Here is a 13298-nt window from a genome sequence, read left to right as displayed (position 1 = left end):
ATTGTTCGTTTCTTGAGTTACAGCTCTGGATTGCACTCGCAGACGCGGAGCGGGGTAAATGAGACACTTTACCGCTTGTTATATTGTAGTGCATGGCACCTCAACCGTGAAGTTTAGTCGTAGAACAAGTGGTTAAAGTATGGGATGAGCTCCTATCCTCTAACCCACTGTTACCAATGTTGTAAAGGGTCTAATTTAAATTTTAACTTTATTGTTAACTCACAATTAACTCAAAATTGTACCAAAATTGTAAATAAATTTAACTCATAAATTGTACCTGTGTGCCACGATGTTACTCCAAATTGTAAATGATCGGTAGAATATTGCAACTTGCTAGATCTACACATAACCTCAGTATTATCAGCATACTTTGCTATCTTGCGACATAGGGGTTCCACCAAATCATTGAGATAAATGTTGAAAAGTTCCAGAGCTAAGATTGCACCTTCTGGTATACATACTTTGATATTTTTTTTTTTTTTAACTTCAGAGTATATCCCCTATTCTGATTTGGAAGGTGTGACATTTTTAAGAACTAGAATCAATTTTTACTAGACATAAGTTTGTAAATTAATCTGGGGGTGCCGAATTCTATATAAAGCATTTTCTAGATCAAGAAAATAAACTGTAATGCTGGAATTATTGAGATCTCTTTCTTTCAAGAATTTTTATTTCATTTTTCCATTACTGAAGAGGGGGAAGTAAAGAAACGGGGAATAAAAGAAAGAAAAGGAAGAAAAAAAGAAAAGAAAAATTTGAAATATAAATAAATACAGTCAAAAGTCTTTAATCCGGACTCATCGGGACTTCGGCGATTCCGGATTATCGATTTTTCCAGATTATAGATAACCACTTTAAATCTGGTAAGATGGCATGCAGAAATTATAAAATTAAAAATATGAAACTGTAATTTATGAAATAAAGAACAATTATGATCTAAAGGGTATCAACATTTACACACGCAAAAAAAAAAAAAAAAAAAAGTTTAATATTGATTTGTTTACTTTATTAAACATTTCTTTCAATCTAAGTTGTTTAAATTGCTTCGTTTTATGTGATAATACTTTCTCTTTAATTCTATAAACAGACATAATTTCTTGTTCAGTTACAAAGTTCTGCGGTTCAAGTCCTATAATTGCTGTGTCGAGAATACCGACTAATTTGTCAAACTAAATTTTTTCGTTTTCAATAACCTCTGCGTCACTTTCTTCAGTATTATAAGCCAAATAAAATAAAAACATCTGCCTTGAAGATAAGGATAGTGCTGACAGATCAATTTCCAGTTCATTGCGCACCGCAACGTCCCCCCCCCCCCCCGCAGAGCAGCATGAAATTGATAAACAGTTTTCGGAATGGTTAGAGAAACAAAGGATATGCCTTTATCCATTTTTTGCAGCAATTCCACTTTTTGTTTGATGGACATCGAAACATACTTTCGCTTTAGATTCTTTGGCAGCTCCAGCATCGGAAATTCTATTTGACATAATCGAAAGTTCAAGCTTACTTTTATAAAATTGCTCTAACAGTCTGCAAAAAATAATAAGCCAGATCCAATTCAAAGATTAAGGAACAACGCAATCTGAAACATTAACTGAAATAGATACAGTCAAAAGTCGTTAATCCGGACTCGTCGGGACTTCGGCGATTCCGGATTATAGATCATCAGTTTAAATCTGGTAAGATGGCATGCAGAAATTATAAAATTAAAAATATGAAACTGTAATTTATGAAATAAAGAACAGTTATGTTCTAAAGGGTATCAAAATTTACAAAAAAAAGCTTAATATTTATTTGTTTACTTTATTAAACATTTCTTTCAATGTAAGTTGTTTAAGTTGCTTCGTTTTTTATGTGATAATACATTCTCTTTAATTCTATAAACAGACATAATTTCTTGTTCAGTTACAAAGTTCCGTCTACCGACTAATTTGTCAATTGAAACTTTTTCGTTTTCAATAACCTCTGTCACTTTCTTTGCTATCGGAAGCGATTATAATGACGAGAAATTTGATTTAAATCATATCAAAGCCGGAGTACATCAAGATGAAATACTACATTTAGTAAGGAATTATAAGCCAAATAAAATAAAAACATCTGCCCTGAAGATAAGGATGGTGCTGACAGATCAACTTCCAATTTACTGCGCGCTGTGGCGTTAAAGATAAACAAAGTTTAGATAAACAAAGGATATGCCTTTATTCATTTTTTTGCAGCAATTCCACTTTTTGTTTAATGAACTTTGAAATATACTTTCCCTTTGTAGACCCTTTACATATTAATAAATATATATCAGAAATTTTATTTGACATAATCGAAAGTTCAAGCTTACTTTTATAAAATTGCTCTAACAGTCTGCAAAAAATAATAAGCCGGATCCAATTCAAAGATTAAGGAACAACGCAATCTGCAACATTAACTGAAATAGTTAATTAGATAATTTTAGCTTAGCTTATACCGTCCGTTGTACATTAAACGCACACTCGTAAACGTATTTTGCGCACAAGCATATTCGCAGCCATAAAGGTCTTACGCGCATGCGCAGAAAGTGTGTAGCTTTGAGGTCCGGATTATAGATCATTCCGGATTATGGATGTCCGATTTAACGACTTTTGACTGTAATTAGATAATTTTAGCTTAGCTTATACCTTTCGTTATACATTAAACACGCATGCATAAACATAATTATATGCATGCGTAAACACGTATGCGCATGCGTGAATGCATTATGCATTGACGGGGAAAAAAAGGAGGGAAAAAAAAGGAGTTTAAAAGGAGGGAAAAATTATGTAATATATAAACAGGTAAAAATAAATTAAGGTCAGATTACAATTCTATCAGAAATATACATATATAAAAGTTGCTATAAGCTCCTCCATCTGTCATTTAATATTTCATAATTTTTAACAACAGAATTGTGTACATAAAGAGTTACAAATAATGGACAACTTACTGATCACATTGTGACCCTTCAACATTTTCTTTGCATCTGCATATACCAGATACAGGATCACAAGAAGGAGTATTACCAATACTGCCAGCAATATTGCAACCACATGGTCTGGAAAGAAAATTCTAATTTTATCGTAAATGTAAATATCTAAAATAAACAAATTCGTAATTTCATGAGGAAAGCAATAATCATAGTCATAATAATAATAATAATAACAAATTAATAAAAAATAAATATTAAAAGGACAAAATTCCAAATTATCAAAAAAATCTTTTTACTACTTCATCATTATTAAATATTAATAATTAGCTATCTAACAGTTAAACAAAACATAAAAGGAAATTTTTATGAATTTCAATTTTTGCATATCATCATATATAAGTAACAGTGATACACTTCAGCCAAAATACCTAGAAGACTGGAGATGGTAGTTCCTTTTGCAATACGATATTTTTAATGTATTTCAATGAACTGAAAATCTCAGCTTTCGTTATCTCAAGAAATACTTGATCTTTTTACAGGGAATATCAGTTAAAATTTAATTATAAAAATTTTGAAATTAGACATTTATATTTCATTACATAATTTCATAAGTAACATTTAAAATAAAGAATGACCACTTTAATTTTTGTTCAACTAGAGAAAAAATTTGTAAATAGCTTCCCCCCCCAGAAACTCAGAATTGCAAATTTGCATAAAAATTATTAATGCATTTTTAGAAAATATTTTAATAATTATGAACTAAAAAATTTATTGAAACCAATTTACTGTTTTAATTTAATAAAAAAAATCAGAAAACATATAATCTCACTAAAAATAATGAGTGGAACTTTAAAACTGATGACAATACTAGTTGGCAGATATTTTTATTATCACTTCCTTTATATCATTCCTGGTATCAATGGCATCCTTCATCGCAGAGAATACGATGCATACGGCACATACCCATAAATTTTAAATTGTGAAAAATATTTATTTTTTAATTGAATCACATAGCAAAGTAATAATTAATTAATTTAATTATACGGCTTTGCAATGAATCGTGAACTTTCTTTAGAATCAGAAATTTTAAACAATACAGTCTGTATGCTGCCATGCCTTCTTTCCTTTTGCCCCTAAGAGACTGCATGCTTTTGAGTGTACAGCAACTGCTGATGAAATGTTTCATCTATGTAAAGAGAACTTCTCCCTTCCCCTACTTTTCTCCCGCCAATATAAATTCCGACACTAAAATAAGGCTGGCTTATTATTATTCCTGGCCTTCTTTCAAAGTTCAAAATGATAATATATCAAACCTTAAAAATCAAGTGAGGTACCTTTTCTAGACAGACCACCCCTATGTTGATAATGCAGCTATTGAAAAAAAAAAAAAACTTTTGATTAAAGTGATTAAAAAGATGCAACAATTCTTATGACAGGCTAATTAGGTTCCTAATAACTCTTTTTGGTGAGACTATAATCACAATCAAGAATTTAACCTGAAAAGTCAAAGAGTTTTATCTAATGTGTATATGATATTGACTGTTTCCATTTAATTAATAACACACTTATTGGATTACTCTTGCTTGTTACCCCTGTTGACTACATGGACCTTAATGTAAGAATGAACCTAAATCAGAAAATAATCAGATAATCAGAGAATAAGTCAGATTGCTGTCTGAAGCACTCGGTGCGATTGCACTGGGAACAACGCATGATCGCTATCCAACTCATGAATGGCTTCACATCTATACAGATGGTTTTGTTTTTATCTGCCAATTAGAAATTTCATGAGCCATTTTGATGGTGAGTTGGAATCAATGCAACTCTTCACCAACTTTCTATTCACCAGAATTCCTTTGAAAGGGCTGTGATATTTATTCTCCAATTAAACATCTGCTCTTCAGACTTTATTATCTAATCAGTAGAACAAAAGCCCTCGTGTCCAGCAGTGTAGATCTCTGCTTGAGAGAATTCAATACAAGTGGTTCTTTCCAGTGGGTATCCTTCCAGTGTGGTGTTGAGGGAAATGAGAAAGTGGATCTTTTTTGCAAAAAGAAAAAATCAACCTTTTTGCAAAAAGAGGTTACACTTTAATTCAGAAACTAAATAAAAATTAGATCTTTCATTCTTCAAAACAGGAGATTAAAAAAAATCTTCATACTGTCCTTTTATACAGTGTCTACTCTCTCTTCCTGTACTAAATCTTGGAGTGTCCTCAGCACCAATTCTAGGCCACCTGCACGAGAAGCATCTTGTTCCAGATACTCATCGTGCAGCTACGGTGGCCATTTTTAAGCTGTTGACTGGACAAGACTGCCTCTGTGCTCAATTATTTCATTTTAATATTGTTGACTCTTGCAAACACAGGTGCTTTCAAAAGACTATTCAAAAGCTGTTAAATTTTTGTCTTTTTTTGGAAAAGAAAATTACTTAACAATTACTTAAATTACTTTAAGATTTATCTTAAACAATATATGCAATGAATGTAAAGATAAAAATGTGAGGCATTTTCAAACAACATAAAGCAAGAAAATTAGCTAGGCAATAATTTATGATACTAGAGATACCACAGCAATAAGAATCAACATAAATTATGTAAATTTGCAATACTAATTTCCAAGGTCAAATAGACCCTACTTCTTTAGCTGCAAAAGTGAAAATGATGAAGAGGCAGCAGGTGCTCAGGAGAAAACAATAGGCAAAAAATTCGATAAAGTTCCAGTTAAGAAAGAAACAAAGCCACTACAAACACCTATTGACAAAAAGTGAAAATAAGCTGTGAAAAAAATTTCATTAAACCAAAATGCAAAGATGGATTAGAATTAAGATTATTAACTAGAACAGAAAATTTTTTTATGAATGTGAAACTCATCTATGAAATCTAATATGACAGTGGAAGATGTTTTAAGCAGAAAATTTGACTTTTTGACCAGCAATGTTGGAAAATTAGCATAGCATTTCATAGAAATTCTATAAATTATGTTCATTCACATTAAAATTCCATCATTTACATTTTAAATACATCACATGGATTTAAATTTATATCATTATATTAGTTCCATTTCATGTAAAATTTGCTGCAGTTTGTAACAAAACAGAATAAATTATGTCTTTATTCTATGGAACTTATTTAATAGGCCATTTGATCCCTAAGATTATGTATCCCTACAAAAGTGGAACTGTGTATTCTGAATATTAAACCATTTTGAATAGTAAATATTTCCTATAGTAAGTTACCTTTCTATTTACTATTCAAAATGGTTTAATATTAGCTTAAAAAAATGTGTATTCTAAAATGATATACAATTAAATCCCAAGTTGAAAATATAAAACAAGAAAAAATTATTCTTTAATGCACCTACTTTCAACAAAGTTAAACTTATCACATGCTAAAAATAAATGGCTGAAGGTAGTCATATGTTGCTGGTTCTTGCAAAAAATCGCACATTAAATGTATTAGAAGATTTCAAAAACTTACCAATTGATTTTCATAAAGTTTTTTTTGCTTAGGATTAAGTACTCTAGCGATCATTTCTTTCTTGTTTCCCTATTACTAATCCATCTAACTGTATATTTAGATTTCTGAATGGAAATATTATCCACAAACAATAAATGCTTACAGAGTACTTACCTACATCCCACCTCAGAAAAATCATAAAAGTTAGCAGAACATGTATCACAACGTGTGCCTTCAACACCTGGCTTACATTGGCATTGACCTCTGTTATTGCACTGTAAACTTCTAGAACCTATGTAAAGCAGAATATTTAAACATATATCAAAGTCACACTAACAATGGTTTTGCTTAAAAAGATACATAAAGCAAAGCAAATTGAAAACTGAAAAATAAAATAAATCATAATCTTAGTTCCAAACTGATAAAAGGTCGCAAGCTATGTTTGCAAAAGATTCTTTAATTACACTAAGCATGCTAAGGAAATTTTGTCTGAAAAACTGATATAATGTTCAATTAAACAAAATCTACTAGGAATTTGATAACATCCTGCACAGCAGTAAGATGAAAATTTACAAGTATTTTATTGAGTATACATTTTATTTTTTCTCTGCCTCACTTCATTTTTACTTTTTATTTATTTGTTTATTTTATCAAAAACTAGTTTAAGCTAAATAATAAGATATTAAACAAAAATTCAAGCAACTGATTTTTATAAACTTTGAAGACTTTATTTTCTAACTGAGCTCAAAATTTCTGTTCTCAAATATATATGTTAGACTTATATGTACTTATTCCTATCGTTTATTTCATGCATTTAATGCAACATTATTTAGCATGCATTAGTTGATAAATTAATTAAACATTAGCACATCAAAGTAGGATTTGCTTTTATAACTTCTTACAGGAGTATTTTTCATTAAATTTACATTAAAATTAAAATCTACTGTTGAGGGATACTTTTTAATTTACATAATTATTTACTAGCAAGTGGCAACAGTGGTTAGGGTTTTAACTCTTGTTCAGTTATGCAAAAAGGTGTTCAAAAAGAAGAAAACCAAAATAAAATGTTAGAAAATAATCAAAATAAAATCATTTCAACCATGAAAGATTCTGACTTGAAAGAAGATTAATAATAAAGAATAAAATCAAAAATATGAAGCTGAAAATTAACAATCTATTGCTTTATTATTATTATTTTTAATAGATACCATTTCCCATGCAACACAAATGTACAACACATGGCTTATAAAAGTAAGTTAATTAAAACATTAAATATTACATGGATAAATAAAATGAACAAAAAACAGAGAATAGCAGTCTAGACTTCTCTAAAACAGATAACTTCACTGGTCAAGTCATGCTAACTATTATTATTATTAGTTATTATGCAATCTTGGTAATAATGATTATATTTACATAGTTAATTTACTTCTGTACACAGTAAAAACTAAAGAATTTGATTGCATCCTATTGTCATATTTACAATAAAAATTTTAAGCCACTTGCATTGAGAGAAACATTTTTAATTTCTCAACACTCATCGGAAGCATTGCACGTTTTACATTCATTTGTTCTGCAAGCATACATTTCAAATTGTTCTGCAAGCATAATCTAGGGTCATCGAAAGTAGGACAGGAAAAATTAAATGTTCCACATCTTGAGGCATTTTTTTTTTAACACTCACATACATTAGTTGATCTTAGACTGAAACAAAACAGGTAACTTGGAAATTTACCATAACCTAATGAAAATTGAGATATTTTAAAAGTAATAAAGAGGAAAGACTCAGAATACAAGCTATGGTAAATAGAAGAAAGAACATTTTGGTGCCCTTAAGAATACATTTCATCTTAAGATGAAATATATTCTTCATTCCACTTAAATAAAAGCTTCTTATGATAAAAGGACTTCCAGTAACTTTTTGGAATGCTGATATTGATATCAATATCTATCAAAGTATTAGAAGCAGAAAACTACCAACGTAGAGGGATTTTGTAATGGTGTCACACCAGGAAGCAATATCATGAGAAGATATAGAAAAACTGTTAGAAGTTATTGAAAAACAGAAAAACTCTTTAATTAATAACCAAGCTTGGAAAGTTGTGAATGAAAGTGAAGCAGAAAATAAGAAAATTCTAAGCAGTAAACGAATTTGTAAAACCAAAGGAGATGGTTGATTCAAAGCTAGACTTGTTATTAGATGGTTAAAAAGAAAAGGAAGTGACTTTGAAGAAACATAGTCTTACTGTAAGCATTACAGCATTAACCTCTTTGCTCCCAACATCAAAAGAATTAAGTTCCTCCATATGTTAGTGAACTTGAAACACTGAATGTCACTTTGTGCCTGAGCATGTTTTGAAGTTAAGTCTAATACTCTGAAATTATTCCTATAAAATCTACTTTTTATCAAAATATTTCAATTATTACAAAATATTTGGATTATATTAAAAAATTAAAATCATAATATTTACAATTAAAATAAAAACTTATGATATTTTTTCCCACATTTCTGCATGCCTTCGTGGTGTAACTGGAAGCACACTCAATGTATATTCAGGAGGTCTGGAGTTCAAATCACAGCAAGGGCATTGCAATTCCTTCAGTTTCCTGGCACTGAAAAATTCTAAATGACTCAACAATACAACACCTCAACTAAAAGATGGTAGACTACAATTCATGATCACCAGGTTTTAGTGACTGGGTCCCCTAATCCACAGTCGGTCTTTAAAAGGGGGAGCATATATAGTACTTTCTCCCACCTTTCCCACAGGCCTTTGTGGTGTAACATGAAGCATGCTCAAAGTATATTCGGGAGTTCAAATCCCAGTGAAAGCATTCAGGTTTTCTTCAATTTCCTGATAAACAAAAAATATTCTTAATGACTCTACAAGTGATGCCTGAACTAAAAAAGAAGGGGGATGATAATTCCTCACCATCAAAATTTGGCGATTAAGTCTCCTCATCCCCCAGTCACCCTTTGAAAAGGGAAGTATATAAGGTATTTTCTCCCTTTTGGCATGCCATCATGGTGTAACTAGAAGCATACCTGATGCATATTTGGGAAATTTGGAGTTCAAATACCAGCAAGAACATTGCATATTTTTCACGTCTCTAGCATAAAAAAACCTAATAACAAACTGAAAATAAGTTATTATGCAATCTTGGTAATAATGATTATATTTACATAGTTAATTTACTTCTGTACACAGTAAAAACTAAAGAATTTGATTGCATCCTATTGTCATATTTACAATAAAAATTTTAAGCCACTTGCATTGAGAGAAACATTTTTAATTTCTCAACACTCATCGGAAGCATTGCACATTTTACATTCATAGCACAAAATATTAAATAATATTCATAACAAAAAGGCTAACACTCAAAAGTTTTCATTCAATAATATGTTCCAGCATTCTAACATCATTTACAGATGAAAACAGGCAAAAAGTTTCCGAACTCAAAAGTGTTAAGATAATAAAAAAGATTTTGTACATAAACAACTATTTTTGCTTGTTCTTGGAAAAAAAATTACAAATTTTTCATTTTCTAAATGAAAATATGTTAGTGCATGCATTTATGTACCTCTTAGTGTGCATATAGTCCTTACCTACTGGATCACAATTGCAAGGCACACATCGTTCATCCTCTCGCTGATAATAATTTTCTTTACATCTCTCACAATTGGCACCATCAGTATTATCTTGACACTCAATGCAGTGACCACCGTGCCCAGTTTGAAGCCATAGTTCTTCATCAAAGTAGCACCTATTAGATCTCCCATTGCAGTTACAAGCTATAATAGAGAAGAGCAAACATTTAAATTAATCATATATGTAATGTGTACATATTTATCCCACAGGTGCATCAATTAGCAATAAGCTTCTAATTAAACTGAAATAAATTTATGAGTGCTAAAAAATTTTACAATTATAAAAAAGGACAATATATCAAACTCATTTTATAATATGGATATTTTAACTAAAATTTTGATAGTAAGTTGAGCTTTTACAATTTAACATTCAGTTCTGTCCCAGTTTCATGTCAGCCTTCGTGGGTGAAGGTGCTCCATTTTTCAAGTGCTGAATGAGCAGAGAGAACGATCTTGTGCCAAAAGGCACCCATGATCTGAATTTACTTTTGATGGTAGGCCTAATGCTGCTGGTAATATGTCTCATAATCCAATGGACTCCAAGAAATCAAATCCAAGAAATCAATCTTCTTGAACATTGGATACAGGAAAATAAAATGTCAAAATTCTGCAACAATCAAATGCACTCAGCTGGTGAGCCTTCTGCCTTGATACTGATTACCTGATCCAAGAAAATGAGAGATGCAAGAGTCACACAAGCAGTCCCCCACTCCTCCCTAAAAAACTTAAACTTAGGTAAATGCAAAAGCAATACTAATGTTGAATATCTGAAAATTTAGGGGTTTTAATCTTTATTAACTTTTAACTTTGACTCAACTTATGGTGCCGGACAAAAAAATCAAAATAAAAAAAATATAATCATCATATTCATCATTTATAACATTCATATATCATATCGAACAATCAATCGTATAGTGGTATTGGGTTAGTACAATAGGGCACGTTGTGAAGCCCACTAGGGAAAAATCAATAACCCCAAATTCAATTAAAGCTCCACGTTTCTTTAAAAGCCTCCAGGCTCAAACAAATGGAGGGACAGATCAAACCACCATAAATTACACACAAGATAAATACACAAATGCATTTAAATTTTAAACACATATTTATTAAATTCTTGAATATATTGTATTATTAGTAAATACTTGGGTAACTGATCAGTATCCCCTACCACATATTTTTACTATGAAAATATCGCATCTGTCACACAAAATTTCAGTTTACAATAATTAAAACATTTAATTAATAATTTAAATTTTTTTCAGAAATTAAGAAGGTGTAACATATTTTAATTCTCCAAATAAATTGTTCTCATTAATTAGAAACTAACATTTTCTGACTCACAAACTCAGTAGGTGAAACAAATTTTAAACATCCCAAAACTGGCCATTACTTGAAATAATAAATCACTTCTCAATTTTACTTACTGAAATATCTATAAGGAATAACAATATAAACAGGTAGATAAATCATTATTAACTGTTCCACTATAGCATTTGGGAATACTAAGACAGAGAGAAAATAATCTTAAAAATTTCACTCGCACATTCTTTGGAATACACAACCTTGACGGAGTGTCCAGTTTTTCTAGTCACGGAGGAAGTCTATTTCCTTGAGCCAACACCTTGATTACAGTTTAACTAACACTCTTGCGCTAAAGTCCATTCTGTACAAGAATATCTGGGAATGTTTATATGTCTGGAACCTCAGGTGCCGGATACTAATGACACATACTTCCTGTTTGAAATTCCCAAGTGTCAGACATACTCACTTCAGGAATGTCAAATTTTTGGTTTCGGAAGGATTATTTGGACATTCGGGTGAAGAGGGAAAATCTGTAGTAAATTGCTCTTTACATCTCGCACAAAATTTTTAAACATCTCACAGAAAAAATGCCTCTTCTAGAGAAAAGAAAGCGCAGCTCAAACCCTCTTGCTCAGGCAGCCCACAGCACAGCAAGACGGCCGCAGGGCAACCGCCGCTAGGACTTCACATCGCTGCTGCTCAAAATCGTTCTATATCAGACTCCAAAGAAAAACCCATAACCGGAGCCTGTTGGTACATGCCGCTCACGAGAGCAAGACACGCAAGGGTCAAGCCCCCTTTTCCCCCCTCCTTCTTCTTCAAAAATCAGAATCCGAATGAATTCTAGCAAGGTGCAAACCTCCCAGGAAATCTCAGTTTCTCCGCCTCTGTAAGTTCATAAGCTTACAAAAAATCATCAAATTAAAATCACACGAATGCCAGAATTTTACTTTATCTAAACTGAGAAAAAATTCCACCCCTACAACGAATCAAACACCAGAAAATCTGACAATGCAGTCCGAAAAACATCTGTACAGACAACATGGGAAATAAGTGGACACCTAACTAACAAGCAGAAACTAAGCTTTACGAAAATCCAATTACCTAAGCTTAGTACACCCTCCACTGTCTTGAAGTAAAATTGCAACTATAACAAAGCGAAAGCAAGATTTTCGTTTCAAACGCCATTAGTAAAAGGCAACAACACCCTATTGCCTCCACTGTTAGTAAAAAGACCATAAACCATTAAACCAGGTGGCTCTTGCAACCGTTTCCTGTCTTTGTTACACTACACTTTCAAGAACTAACAGTTAAATAAGGCTTTAACAATTTAAGAATACTCTTTTTACCAGATTAAAATATACATGAGTACAAATAAAAGTATCAGAATAATGAAAACTTAAAACACATATTAATAATTAAAATTCGTGACATAACACTAATGCTAAGGCAAATTTTGATGAAGTTAATGATAATTCTCAAGGCTTTACAAAACTTGAAAAAAATGATGAAAGGGAGCAACAAAAAATCTCTGAAGCCCTACCCATTAAAAATCAATTTGATGCATTAAATTTCCAGCTATAAAATAATGATAAAGACAAGGCTGACTTCTCGATGCAACAGCAGGATATTCCTATCCATCAATCAAACCAGGATATTCCTATCCATCAATCAAACTTAACTCCTGTAAGAGTAAACTTTCAGAACCAAAGCAGAATTGCTCATCAAAGTTAGTGGCAAATTTCTGAAGATCTTTCCTACTACTGCAGCAGACCACAGAACCATATCTAAATTATTTCAATAGTTCAACATTAAGCATTAGGTAGTAAATTACAAACACACCTGTTGAATTAAAGTTTTCATATGAGGACAGATTGATGCCAACAAAGATGAAATTAACATGGAAGTTACAGAAAGAAGATATTCTGCTAACAATATTGTGCAACATACTAGGATCT

At 31.3% G+C, this 13298-nt stretch overlaps 1 protein-coding gene across 1 annotated transcript in view; it reads right to left on the bottom strand.

Annotated features, from left to right (window-relative positions):
- LanB2 (laminin subunit gamma-1) overlaps positions 1 to 13298 on the bottom strand; it is a 177533-nt gene that overhangs the window by 55226 nt on the left and 109009 nt on the right. Inside the window, exons 5-7 of the mRNA XM_085827199.1 lie at positions 9997 to 10182; positions 6564 to 6681; positions 2951 to 3058 (exon numbers count right to left, since the gene is read on the bottom strand). Coding sequence (XP_085683325.1) covers positions 2951 to 3058; positions 6564 to 6681; positions 9997 to 10182 — 412 coding nt within the window. The remainder of the gene's footprint in view (positions 1 to 2950; positions 3059 to 6563; positions 6682 to 9996; positions 10183 to 13298) is intronic.

The sequence above is a fragment of the Stegodyphus dumicola genome, chromosome 11, assembly GCF_044657685.1.
Source record: "Stegodyphus dumicola isolate Sdum_Otavi_A_Nest chromosome 11, ASM4465768v1".
Classification (NCBI taxonomy): Eukaryota; Metazoa; Arthropoda; class Arachnida; order Araneae; family Eresidae; genus Stegodyphus; species Stegodyphus dumicola.
This window is presented reverse-complemented; position numbering and strand designations above follow the sequence as displayed.